Below are 14,281 nucleotides of genomic sequence, written 5' to 3'. Positions count from 1 at the left end.
TCTGACACTAAGGATGATTTAATTATCTCTGCTAGGGCCCCTGCAATATTTGCACTTGCCTCCCGTAAGGTCTGAGGGAACTCCTTGTCAGGCCCTGGGTAGTTATCCACTCTAATTTGCCTCAGGACAGCAAACACCTCCTCCTATGTAATTTGAAGAAGGTCCATGATCTCACTGCTGCTTTGCCTCACTTCTATAGACCATGTGTCCATCTCTCGAGTAAATACAGATTCAAAAAATCCATTCAAATCAAGTTCTCCCCCATCTATTTTGGGTCCACACATAGATCACCATTCTGATCTTCCAGAGGGCTAATTTTGCCCTTTACAATCCTTTTTGCTCTGAACATATCTGTGGAACCCCCTGGGATTCTCCTTCATCTTGTCTGCTAGGGCAACCACATGCCTTCTTTTAGCCCTCCTGATTTCATCAGAGTTTCTTCTGTATCTCCATAAGCATCTCATTTGATCCTAACTGTCTATACCTGCATCTCTTTTTTTTCCTTAACCAGGGCCTCAACATCTCTTGAAAACCATGGTTCCTAAATCTGTTCTCTTTACCCTTTACACTCACAGGCACATACAAGCTTTGTACTCTCAAAATTTCAGTTTTGAAGGCCTCCCACTTACCAAGTGCACTTTTGCCAGAAAACAGCCTGTCCCAATCCACACTTGCTGGACCCTTTCTGATACCATCAAAGTTGGCCTTTCTTCAATTTAGAATTTCAACCTTTGAACCAGACCTATCCTTTTCCACATTTACTTTGAAACTAATGACATTATGATCACTAGATGCAAAGTGTTCCCCTACTCAAACTTCTGTTACCTGCCCTGCCTCATTCCCTAATAGGAGATTAAGTACTACGCACTCTCTATGGCCCCGTACCTTTTGTATTCTTCAGTTCCATCCATTAAGCCTCACTAGCCAAGTTCTCCAATCTGTCCCTACTGAGCAATGCCATTCCACTATCCTGTCTGGCAACCCTACTGCTCTAACTGTGCAAATACAAGGAAGGAAACAATAAATAAACTAGAAAAAAAATCTACAGAGTTCTCTCACTCAAGCCTCTCCTCATTGAAGCCTCGAAGAATCAGCAGTTAGGAGAAAGATTGAAAATCTGGCAGTGTGTGCCATAACAGCAACCTCTCACTTAATGTCTATACCTTGCACCAAATGGCAACTCCTCTATTTGGTCTGTCCACATAATGCAAGAAGTATTTTAGAAAAGGCAAATAAGCTCAGGACATGGATCTACATATGAAATGATGATAGTGTAGCCAATAGTGAGACTTGGTCGCAGGAGGGAAGGACCAATATCTCAATATTCTGGGGTTCTGTCATTTTGGAAACAACAGAGTAGGAGGGCTTAAAGGAGAGCTGGTGTTACTAGTCAAAGAAAATGTCATGGATAGTGGAATATCCTCTTGTGGGATGTAGGAAAGCTGGGAGACTTCCAGTGTCACTGATGACTTCAGCAGTGAGCAGTGCATCCAGCTGAAGCTTTTAACACTGCGTTAAGGAGTTGGAGCTGGAACTGGATGAACTCTGCATCATTTGGGAGGCTGAGCGGGTGTTATACAGGACATATAGAGAGGTAGTTACACTCAAGGTCCAAGACACAGGAAACTGGGTGACAATGAAAAAGGAGAAAGGGATTAAACAGCCAGTGCAGAAAAACCCTGTGGCCATCCCCCTCAACACGAGGTATATCACTTTGGATACTGTTTGGGGTGGGGGTGGGGAAATGACTTAACAGAAAAGACACAGTGGTCGTGTCTTGGGCACGGAGTCTGTCTCTGTCGCTCAGAAGGGAAGAGGGGAGAAGAGATGAGTTGTGGTGGCAGTGGATTCGTTAGTTAGGTTCTGTGGATGAGATTGAAATCCCCTGATGGTATGTTGCCTCATGGGTGCCAGAATCCAGGACATACTGGATTGAGTCATCACCATTCTTAAGTGGGAGGGTGAGTCAGGAATCGATCCTGGATACATCTAACCAGTTCTGTCCCATCCAAACCTTTTGCACTAAGGAGGTGTCTATCCATATTAGGGAAGTTAAGGTCCCCCATGGCAACAACCCTGTTCTTTTTGCATCTTTCCAAAATCTGTTCCTCAGTGTTTCTGTGGCTGTTGAGGGATCTATAATACCCTCAATAGAGTGATTACTTCCTTCCTGTTTCTGACTTCTACTCACGCCGATTTCTTCAGTTCATGAGCACAGTGGGTGTGGACCATTTGTAGTGGGTTAGGGATCTGGATGGAATTCGCTCATTCTGTGAATAGAGTGGTCTAAATATCTTGCTATGTCTAGAAGCATCTATCAAACAGTCTCAAGGAAGTTACACACCAGTCACAATCCACTTTTTAATGTCTGCTCTTTTGCAAGGAAAGGCAAGTTAACAGTTTATGGAAAATGAAAAATATTAGCTTCTGAGCTAAACCACTGGGAACTGGGTGCAACAACCTGCTTTTTGTTAGTTTGTTGAAAGGTCTTCTTTGTCTATTCTTGTTATATGAGTTGCTTCCTCCTCTTGCTTCCCCTTTAACTTTGCAAGCAATGAAATGAAGGGAAGAGGGGAAGCAAGAGAGGTTGAGAGTGAGCAGACCTTTGCTGTAAGTGAATTGTGGTCACAGGCAGGTAGGAAAGACAGTGATAATGGAATGAAGTCTGGAGACAGAAATGGAGATTTATTTGAGAAAGGAGTGTAGATTTCAATGTAAAGTTACAGCAATGAGAAGCCCTCTCTGAGTAAGCACATGCGTTGAACAGTAATGAAAAGGATGTGGGCTTGTGAAACCAGTACCTTGTGATTTGCACACAGACCACAAGATGACAAAAATTGATAAGGATCACTGAACAAATGTTCACATTTGACTGATGCGTCTCAAGTGAGGGTGAATCACTGGGTCAATGGAGAAGTGTGAAGGCTTCAGGAGACAGAAGCAACAGCTACATAATCTTATCTTCAGTGGAAGGGGGAATTTGTGGATGGAATGGCTGATCTGATATTTTTAACTTTATCCTCCTGGAGCATTCTTTTGGAAGCTAAGGAGGGAAAATCAAAAGCAGTCCTCTTCTCTGAAATCCATCCTTAGGAGGATTTTACTCTGTCTTCTGCTTCCTTGTAGTTCAAGCGTCAAAGGTTAGTGCAAAGGATTGCATTTCATAACATGTCCTATATGCATCATGTCTGCACAGAGTGTAATGGAGTGGGACACTCCTGTCATCTCCAGAGGGTCATAGGTCATGGTGTCTTAGTGTTGACCCTGTTGGAATCTGAAGCCACTCCTTTGAATGTAAACATAGAAACATAGAAAATAGGTGCAGGAGTAGGCATTCGGCCCTTCGAGCCTGCATCGTCATTCAGTACGATCATGGCTGATCATCTAACTCAGAACCCTGTACCTGCCTTCTCTCCATACCCCTGATCCCTTTAGCCACAAGGGCCATATCTAACTTACTCTTAAATATAGCCAATGAATCGGCCTCAACTGTTTCCAGTGGCAGAGAATTCCACAGATTCACCACTCTCTGTGTGAAGATGTAGCAAGTGAATTAAGAGTCACGCAGGTGAGCTTCCGGCTTCCTTCATTCCAGCTGCATATTCTTATTTCTTATGCACCATTTTAATTTAGTCTTTCATCACTGGTCACCATGCATTAAGCTGCCTAGGCTCTAAGCTTCAGAACTACTTCCCTAATCCTCTTTTCCTGTCTTTCAATTAACTGTAGTCCTTTATCTATCTGAATGTCACCTCCTTTGTTTAAAGTTCAAAGTTCAATGTAAATTTCATTATCAAAGTACATATATGTCATCATATACAACCTGAGATTAATTTCCTTGTGGGCATACTCAGCAACTTTATAGAATTGTAACTATAATGGAATCAATGGACAACCACCAACCAGGGCGTTCAAGCAGAGAGAAGACAACAAACTGTGCAAATGCAAAAAGAAGAAACAATAAATTAAATCAGTAAGCAGTAAATATCGAGAACAAGAGATGAAGTGTCCTTGAAAGTAAGTCCATTGGTTGTGGGGCAAGTGAAGTTATCCCTTTCGTTCAAGAGCCTGTTGGCTGTTCCTGAACTTCATGGTGTGAGTCCTGAGGCTCTTGTGCTCTCTTCCTGACTGCAGCAGCATGAATACCACATGTCCTGGGTGGTGGTGGTCCCTGATGATGGATGCTGCTTTCTTGCGATAGTGTTTCATGTGCATGTGCTCAATAGTGGGGAGGGCTTTACCTGTGATGGACCGGGCTGTATCCACTACTTTTTGTAGGACTTTCCATTCAAGAGCCAGTCACTATACTTTCCACTACACACCTATAGAAGTTTATCAAAGTTTCAGAAGTCATGCTGAATCCCTGCAAACTCTAAGGAAGTAGAGACACTGCTGTGCTTTCTTTATAAAAAGAAAGCTGGGCTCAGGACAGGTCATCTGAAATAATAACATCCAGGAATTCAAAGTTGCCGACCCCCTCTACCTCTGACTCTCCAGTGAACACTGGCTGATGGCTCATGAACCTCTGGTTTTCTTCTCCCGAAGTCTACAATCAGTTCATTGGTCTTGTTGACATTAAGTGGAGAGGTGGTTGTTATGGCACACACTGCTAGATTTTCAATCTCTCTCCTAACTGCTGACTCATCGCCACCTTTGATTCGACCTATGACAGAGGTGTCAGCAGCAAACTTGAATGTGGCATTGGAGCTGTGCTTAGCCTCAGAGTCATAAGTGTAAAGTGAATAGAGCAAGGGTGAGCATACAGCCTTATAGTTATGCCCTCAACTCTAGATTTCTATCCCCAAATCTTCCTTCCCCTCCAAAACTCCCCTTCTCACTCTCTTTCCTAATCCCCTTCCCCTTCACTTTCCCCATCCCTCTCTCTGCCTGTTTCTTCATCTTTCCTCTTTCTTTCCTTCTTTCTTTTTCATATCTCCTTTTCTTCTTAGTTAAGTCCTGTCTTGATACTGAAACTATTGACTGATTTAGATCCCCCTGTCACTTTTTGCCTAGGGAACAACTTCCGTTAATTTTGAATTGAATGTTAAAGGTGCTACTTAAATGTAAATCATTGTTGCCAATAGCAACTTCAAATAGCTCAGCATGGCCAATTTCATTTCCAACTGTACGGCTGCTGCTAAGACATGCAGCAAATGCCTCAAAGAGCATCTCTGAGGGTTCTTCCTGCTGTGCCAGTGCAGAAAACCTGTTTACAGCCAGTTTGCCTTTAGCATCTGCTTGAGTGAGTCAACATTTTGACTGTATTGTGCTTCTGTGGTTTTCTGTAAGTCTGTTCAGCTGAAGTGAGGACAAGGGAGACAGCCTTTGCTAGGTAGCTAACTTCCCCTTGGACCCTGAGAAATTCAGTTGTGCATGTCAGAATTTTTAAAAACAGCAAAAGCTTCTGAACCAGCACAGTTACTGCTTGGACCATGCAGCAATGGTGTCAAGAAAATACCCCAAAGTGATCAAAACAACAAATGTGACAGAGATGTTAGAGGAGATGTCCCAAACGATGTTACCCATCAGCATTAGGATGTATGGGAAACCTAATGGTCTGATTCAAAGCTTGGTTATTGGACAGGAAACAAGACTAGGAACAGCTGGCCACTTTTAACGGTAGGCTGCCACAGGTATCAGTATGTATCAAGGCCTCAGCTGTTCACAATATAGGCCAACAATTTAGACCAGAGGATTAATTATAAAATATCCATGTTTGTTAATTATACAAAGCTGGATAATAGTGTGGATTGTGAGGAGGATGCAGAGAGTCTTTAATCAGTAACAGGCAGGCTACGTGAATGGGCAAGGGCATGATAGGTGGAATATAATGTGAGGCTATCCACTTTGGTTGAAAGAAAAGTAAAAACAAGAGAGTATTTTTTTTAAAGTAGTGAGTAATTGAAAGGTGTTGGAGTTCAGATGGATCTTGGTGTCTTTGTGCATATTTCAATGAAAGTTAACATGCAGGTTAAGCAAGCAGAACTGCAAATGTTCCATTGCAAATACACAAACTGCGGGCACGACCACATCAAGAATGCTGCTCCTTGTTGCTCACACAACAATTTCTCCCTCAGATACTCCCACTTTATCCAAACACAAGCTGTAGCCATGAGCACTTGCCTGGCCAAACAATGCCTGCCATTTTGTCCATGTCCAAACATTCCCTGGTAATGCTCCCTGACTCTTTCTGCACTACACCGACAACTGCATTGGTGGTGCTTCTTACATCCACGCTGAACTTGTCAATTTCATCAATTTTGCCTCCAACTTCTACCCTGCCTTAAACTCGTGGTCCATTTCTGACATCTCTCTCCCCTTTCTCTATCTCTGTTACCATCTCTGGACATGGACAGTCCACTGATACCTTTTGTAAAACCTACTGACTCTCACAGCAATCTTGACTATACCTCTTCCCACCCTGTCACTTGTAAAAATGTAATGCACTTTTCTCTGTTCTTCTGTCACTGCCACATCTGTTCTCAGGATGAGTGTTCAGTTTCCAGAAAATCTAAGATATCCTTCTTCTTCAAAGAACTGCGTTTCCCTTCTTCTACCATTGACGCTTCCCTAACCTGCATCTCCTCCATTTCCTGGACATCCACCCCCACCTCATCTTCCCGCTGCCATAGAATTCCCCATTTCCACCTATCACGACATTCAGCACGTCATTCTCCACAACATCCGCCATCTGGGTAGCCTCCAACCTGACAGCATGAACATCAAGTTTTCTAACACAGTAATTTCTTTCTCTTCTCTCCTTTCCATTTCCCAGTTTGGATCCCCTCATCCCTTCTCTTCTCCTCACCTGCCTATCACCACCCTCCTTTCCTTTCTCTCATGGTCCACTCTGCTCTCCTATCTCAATCCATCTTCTTCAGCCCTTTACTTCTTCCACTGATCACCTCTTGGCTTCTCACTTCATCCTCCCTTCCCCACCCGTCTATCTTTCCCCTCTCCTGGCTTTGCCTGCACCTTCCAGCTTACATTCCTTCCCCTCTCCACACTTTCTTAGTCTGGTTTCTTCCCCCTTCCTTTCCAGTCTTGATGAAGGGTCTTGGCCAGAAACGTCTTACTCCTCTCTATAAATGCTGCCTGACCTATTCACTTCCTCCAGGCATTTTGCATGTAACTTGGAATGTTGTGTCCAGATCTAGTCTCCGTACCTAGCAAAGAAGACTTGGGTGCATAAGATGATGAGATTGATTGTGTGGATAACCAAAGGCTTTTTCTTGGGGCTGAAATGGCTAACACGAGGTGACATAGACTTAAGGTACTTGAAAGTAGGTACAGAGGAGATGTCATGGGTAAGTTTTTCCACACAGAGTGTGGTGGATGCATGGAATGTACTGCTGGCAATGGTGGTGGAGGTGGGTACAATAGGGTCTTTTAAGAGACCCTTAGATAGGTATGTGGAGCTTAGGAAAAATAGAGGGCTATGCAGTAGGGAAATCCTAGGGGTTTCTAGAGTAGGTTCTATGGTCGGCACATCATTGTGGGCCGAAGGGCCTGTAATGTGTTGTAGATTTCTATATTCTATGTTCCATGTTCTAAAGGATGTACCTATGAACATAGAACATAGAATAGTACAGCACAGCCCTTCAGCCCACAATGTTGTGCCAACCTTTAAACCCTGCCTCCCATATAATCCTCCACCTTAAATTCCTCCATATACCTGTCTAGTAGTCTCTTAAATTTCACTAGTGTATCTGCCTCCACCACTGACACAGGCAATGCATTCCACGCACCAACCATTCTCTGAGTAAAAAACCTTTCTCTAATATCCCCCTTGAACTTCCCACCCCTTACCTTAAAGCCATGTCCTCTTGTGTTGAGCAGTGGTGCCCTGGGAAAGAGGCGCTGGCTGTCCACTCTATCTATTCCTCTTAATATCCTGTACACCTCTATCATGTCTCCTCTCATCCTCCTTCTCTCCAGAGAATAAAGCCCTAGATCCCTTAATCTCTGATCATAATGCATACTCTCTAAACCAGGCAGCATCCTGGTAAATCTCCTCTGTACCCTTTCCAATGCTTCCACATCCTTCCTATATTGAGGTGACCAGAACTGGGCACAGTACTCCAAGTGTGGCCTAACCAGAGTTTTATAGAACTGCATCATTACCTCACAACTCTTAAACTCCATCCCTCGACTTATGAAAGCTAACACCTCATAAACTTTCTTAACTACCCTATCTACCTGTGAGGCAACTTTCAGGGATCCATGGACATGTACCCCCAGATCCCTCTGCTCCTCCACACTACCAAGTATTCTACCATTTACTTTGTACTCTGCCTTGGAATTTGTCCTTCCAAAGTGCAATGCCTCACACTTCTTCGGGTTAAACTCCATCTGCCACTTCTCAGCCCACTTCTGCATCCTATCATTGTCTCTCTGCAATCTTCGACAATCCTCTACACTATCTACAACACCACTAATCTTTGAGTCATCTGCAAACTTGTGAATCCACCCTTCTACCCCCACATCCAGTTCGTTAATAAAAATCACAAAAAGTAGAAGTCCCAGAACAGATCCTTGTGGGACACCACTAGTCACAACCCTCCAATCTGAATGTACTCCCTCCACCACGACCCTCTGCCTTCTGCAGGTAAGCCAATTCTGAATCCACCTGGCCAAACTTCCCTGGATCCCATGCCTTCTGACTTTCTGAATAAGCCTACTGTGTGGAACCGTACCGTGTATGATAGAGGGAATGCAGTGAGTGTTTGTGGGATTGGTTCCTGGGAATAGGATGGTTGTCTCATGAGAAGAGGTTAAGTAGACTGGCTCTGTACTCCCTAGAATTTATGGGAATTATGGGAATAATTTACAAAGTTCTCATGAAGTTTGACAGGGTAGACAGGTAGCTGACATTCACAAGCTCACAATAAAAGGTTAACCAAAGATGAAAAGAAACTCTTTCATCCAGAAGACAGTAAATCTTTGTAATTCTCTGCTTAAGAAGTCTATGAGGGCTCATTTACTAACTTTATTCAAGTTAGAATTTTATATTTTTTATATAATTAAAGGAATCAAGAGATATGGGATAGATATAGATAAGTGATGCTGTGGTAAAAAAATTAGTCAAAATCTTAATGAACAGTGAAGGAGGCACAAGGGACCAAATGATTTCCTACCGTTTCTATTTTGCATGTTCTGTGTGTTTGAATAATTGATCTTCCAGAAGTTTTAACAAAACAGAAGGAGGGGTTGATGGAAAGTTGAGGGGGTCTTGAAGAATGGCTCAGGGTGAATGGCTATAGCAGGGCAAAGAGATCCACAAAAGTTCAGCAAAAGGGGCAATTTCAGAGGCAAATTTGTAGGTCTAGAGAAGGTTTACAGAAATAGATTGAGAAGTGTTTTGAATTATTAACACCAAGCTGTCCACTACCTGGACGTGTTTTGACTGTGATATGGTAACGTGAATCATAGATTTCCTGATCTCCTCTAACTCCACTAATCCATCCACATTTATTCAACGGTTGCCTTCAGCACCCCCTGTCCCAATCTCCTGTGCAATCGGAGGAGCTACAGCCTGACACAGAGGCAATCACTGGATACATTCAATGCCACTGGAGATCATGGCACAGTGTGCAGTGCACCCATGGCAGCAGTTTTTGGCCCTTTATCTTAGGAGGTGTTGAAACAGGAAAGGGTTCAAAGGAGGTTCACAAAAATGATTCCAGGTTTGAATGTCTTGTTATATGAAGAGCGTTTAATGGCTTTGGGCAAGTATTCACTGGAATTCAGAAGAATGAGGGGTGACCTCATTGAAACCTATCGAATGGACTCTCAAGAATGCAGGTATGACTGGCAGTCATTGCTAAGGAGAACTTGGGCGAGACTTAAGTGGTGGCTTCTGGGCTCGAGAGTAGAAAATGAACTGATGTTTAGCAGATTTAAGCACTGAGTGAGATTAAAAAGACTAAGGCATCAAGGCCGAGGGTAGAGGACGAACCAGTGTTCAGATCACTACTCACCTCAGTGCTGAATCTAGCTTTGTAGCTGTGGCCAGCGGCTATCAGGCTTCTGGACCATCTGCAGCACTGAAATGTCTCCATGGCTGTGGACTTTCAGGGACTCTGTGGTTCCTGTTCTGTGGATTGTTTGCTTGCACAATTTGGTCTTTCTTTTTCATACATTGGATGTATGCCTGTCTTTGTGGTGTGGCTTTTTCAGGTTTCTATTGTGTTTCTTTGTGTTGTGGCTGCCTGCAGGAAGATTAATCCCAGAGTTGTATATGGTGTATGTACTTTGATAATACATGTACTTTGAACTGTGAGGTACAGTGCAGGCTTAAATAAGCCCTTGATGAATAACAGAGTGTGTAGTTAAAACACAAATTAATGTGGCCTCAGATATCAAATTGGGGGATTTGCACTGTAGATGCCCTTTAAAAAAAGCCTTTGCATCCCTGGGCCACATGGGAGATATGAAAGGGATTCATCATATGGACCTTGTTTATAAGCATGCCTGAGGGTGAAGACCTTTGAAGGGTAAGTGTTATTCAATTTTGATCCTAATTCAGGTCTTTCTTAGGATGCACATGCAGCAAAATCAAGTCCACTCTAAATCACTCCATTCTGGATAGCTGGGGGATGAGGAAACTCCTCATTTTAAAATACAAATCAGGTTACGAAATGAGTATAAATCTCACCCTGAAGTCTATTCCAACAGTGGCAATGTAGCTCCCTGCTAGAAAGGCGTGATCTTTGAACTGGACCAGGAAGCAGGTCTTGCCCACACCAGAATCTCCAATTAACATCACCTACAATGCGTGCAAAGTCTCATTAGAACCTTCCTTAAGGAGTGAATGAAACAGTTATTCAACAAATCAGTTTAATGCAAGAAATCCAGCAACATTTTTGGAGATTATCCTTAATCTAAAGATCCTTTTATAAAGATCCAAAGACCCAGCAGTATCCAAAGAGATCTCAGCAAAAATTTCTCTCCACATTGCACACTAATCTCAAAAGGAGGGTGTTGTGATTCAGGTTGAAATTTTCTTGGAGTTGTGTAGGTCGAGTTTTCTATTGCATTGAAAGGTGCAGGAGCTGGTGCAAACCAGAGGATGTTCCTGAATCCTTCCCCTCTGTTGCTTTTAGGAAAAGCTTTTGCTCAGCTGGTTGTCACTGACTCCAGTTTAGAAGGGCAGATATTTAAGACCAAAACTTTGGATCTGAGCTGAGGCTTCTGGAAGTACTGAGGGAATGCTAAACTGCAAAGCCACATCTCATAATGAGGCATAATACTGAGGTGTGAGTAGTTCCAGGGTATAACTGTATGGGAGACGATGATCATCATCCACAAAATGCTCGAGGAACTCAACAGGTCAGGCAGCGCCTAAGGCGATGACTAAAAAGTTGGCATTTCAGGCTGAGACTTTCATTTTCATGTGGAGAGGAATCCAGAGTCCTGATGAATGGTCTTTGCCCAAAACATTGACTCTTTATTCTTTTCTAAAGATGCTGCCTGACCTGCTGAGTTCCTCCAGCATTTCATGCATATTACTCTGGATTTCCAGCATATTCAGAATCTCATGTGTTTATGATGGTCATCATCACTCTGCTGTGTGTAGGATCTTTACAGTGCATGAATGAGTTGCCATATTTCCCAATTTCCTTAAACATAGGAAGCCAGTCCAGTTCATCAATATAATCCCATTCACAGAGCATCCCCATTCCCCACTAATTTTCCCTGGAATCAGTTCTCCCGACTTAGATTCTGCCACTCACCTACACTGGCCAGTTAAACTAACGGACACATCTTTGGTATGTGGGAGGAAACTGGAGCATCTGGAGGAAACCCAAGTGGTCACGGAGTACATGCAAACTCCACACAGATTGAACCCAGGTCACTGGACCTGTGGGAGAGCAGCTCTGCCAGCTGTGCCACTCACAGCAGACCCCACACCTTGAAAATATTGCTTTGACTGGAAAGCTTTTGCAGGTGTTTGAAATGCAGGATCTGAAAAGCAATTTTGATCCTCCTCCTATTGCATATACAATATTTACTCAGGAACAGGATTACTTGAGGATGACTCACACACAAATACTGTGTATTATCTGCCTTGGGGCAGCAGACTTCACTAGCTTCTATTGTCTCACAGGCAGGATCAACAAACACACAAAAAAATTTTCAAGTTAATTCAGCAAGGTTTTTCAAAGATGAGTGGATGCAAATGTAGGTGGATTATGTAGCTTCCTCCATCCCCACCATCTACAGAGAGATGAATAACCCCCTCTGGCCTAGAGGGTAAACTCTGTGACCTCTGAACTTACCCTTTAATTAACCCCCCACCCCCCCACTTACATTGCTTCACTAGAGGACCTTCAGAAGCATGGCTCCAAGACCTGGAACCCCTCTGCTAACAATTCCTTTAAACTGATTTCTTCAAAATTTTAGACACATTGATGTCAACGCCAGTTGGATAACACTCCTGGGATGCCTTACTATTTTTAAAGATTTTTGTTTAATATACAATGTCAGTTAATATATTGTAAGCCAGGATTCCTGTGGGAGTTGTAGTTAACATACCAGGATGTAAAGATTATGTAGACAGAAGGAGAGGACCAGAAGACATGAGGGAACTGGATTAGTTCAGTGTCATTGAGTGGAAGTTTGCGAGAGAGTGTAACAGTAAGAGATCATAGCGTGAATGGATGTGGTCCACAGGTAAAGTTAGAGGGGAGACTGACCAAAGGACAGTTGTCATAAGGCTGTTGGGAGGTTGGGGTGCTTCAAGGAGAGCTGTGCTGTGGAAATGATGAGAGGGGCAGGCAAGGATCAGAGCTCTAAGGTTCTATATCACCCTTCTGTCACAACAAAGGTGAAAGAAACCAGTGATGACTACGAGAGAAAAATCATCATCCCACGTGTAGGAGCACTGGCGCTGAAGGGAGTTCCCTCCTGAGAAAGTTTTGGCTCATCTGGGTTCATATGTTGGATAGGTAACTGTGAGGGTGGAAAGGTGTACTGTGAGTGGCTAGATAGGGGTGGTGTGCCCAAGAACATCATTGAAACAAACTCACCAAGGGCAAGCAATGCCACACACATGCATCTCCCAAGGAAAGCAGTGAAACTGCATCTCCTATTTGCCTCATCTTCATTCAAGTGGCCGACATGGAAGGAAGGGTTCCTTGAGCTCTCTGGAATGATTCAGCAATTGTGCTTCCCAAGTCTGCCCCAATGGTGCTTCAACTATGTGGCCCTCACAGCAACACTTGCTCCACCACAAACATCGTATTAATGAACATTTTCTCAGTCATGTTCTACAACACATACAGAATCTCTGCAGACACAGCCAAAATGCCACACGTGACCTATAACACAAAGAAAATATCCATTTGTTGCTTCAACAATGCCGACCATGAGGTAACTGGTTTAATGCTATCTCTAACCTAGCTTCACTACAGTGAATGGCCACATCCCCTGCCTTTTCAACTTGTCAGTAATCATAGTGATATGCCCCTGACTTTACATACAGGGCTTGAAGACCCACAGACATTTTTCAAGCATTCTATATTTAAGATCACAACAGGTGGGGAAAAGCAACAGTGCTCACCAAAACATTGATCTTGCATTCTGATAGCACTTTTCATTGCCTTACAACAACGTTAACTGCTCTACAACCAGCTCTGTACCTACATGTATATGCAGCCACTGTTAGAACAGATATAGTACTGCATCAGCCTAACCCCACAAAAAGAAACAGTGTGAAATTGCTTCTTTGCTATTTGTGGAGCGATAAATATGACGCAATCTTGGGGCAGCTCCCTTACTCTTCCTCAGATATATTCCATTCACTAGAGAGAGGACTTCAGTATCATATCTCAGCTGAGGGATGACACCTTTGATACTGAGTTCTGCACTAAGGTTCCAGCTTGCAGTAAGGCCTCAAGCCCTCAGGTTAGCTCCTATGAACCAAGTTTATTTGGGAAATGGGACTTCTGATCCACAGCTAACACTCTTCGTATCCTCTTCCTGTGCTTGCCTGAGAATATGCAAACTCTACAGAGATAGCACCAGAGGTCAGGATTGAACCTGGGATGCAGAAAATGAGAAGCAGAGGTCTTTCAGCCATACAACTGAGACACCAAGAATATGATCACTGATTTTTGGACATGGATGCCTTTAGATGATTGTGCAAGGCATGATGGATCCTTGACAACTGACTGGTGAGCTTAAGGGAGTACTGAGGTGCTGATGAGAGAACGAGGATGACTAAGGGTTGAGAAGATGTTTTTCTAGTTCCCTTTCTCTTGATGTACTGTGGCTATAT

General features: G+C 43.3%; 1 protein-coding gene across 2 annotated transcripts in view; it reads right to left on the bottom strand.

The window, feature by feature from the left end:
• The window catches only part of LOC132380216 (ras-related protein Rab-37-like), a 102,714-nt gene that overhangs the window by 75,669 nt on the left and 12,764 nt on the right, over positions 1-14,281 (bottom strand). Inside the window, exon 2 of one of the 2 annotated variants that reach the window (XM_059948922.1) lies at positions 10,658-10,768. The exons of the other annotated variant lie outside the window; for it this stretch is intronic. Within the exon in view, the coding sequence (XP_059804905.1) occupies positions 10,658-10,768 (111 nt within the window). The remainder of the gene's footprint in view (positions 1-10,657; positions 10,769-14,281) is intronic. 2 annotated transcript variants of the gene reach the window in all.

Source organism: Hypanus sabinus, chromosome 23 (assembly GCF_030144855.1).
Source record: "Hypanus sabinus isolate sHypSab1 chromosome 23, sHypSab1.hap1, whole genome shotgun sequence".
Taxonomy (NCBI): domain Eukaryota; kingdom Metazoa; phylum Chordata; class Chondrichthyes; order Myliobatiformes; family Dasyatidae; genus Hypanus; species Hypanus sabinus.
The sequence above is the reverse complement of the archived record's forward strand: the minus strand, read 5'-3'. Positions and strand labels throughout refer to the sequence as shown.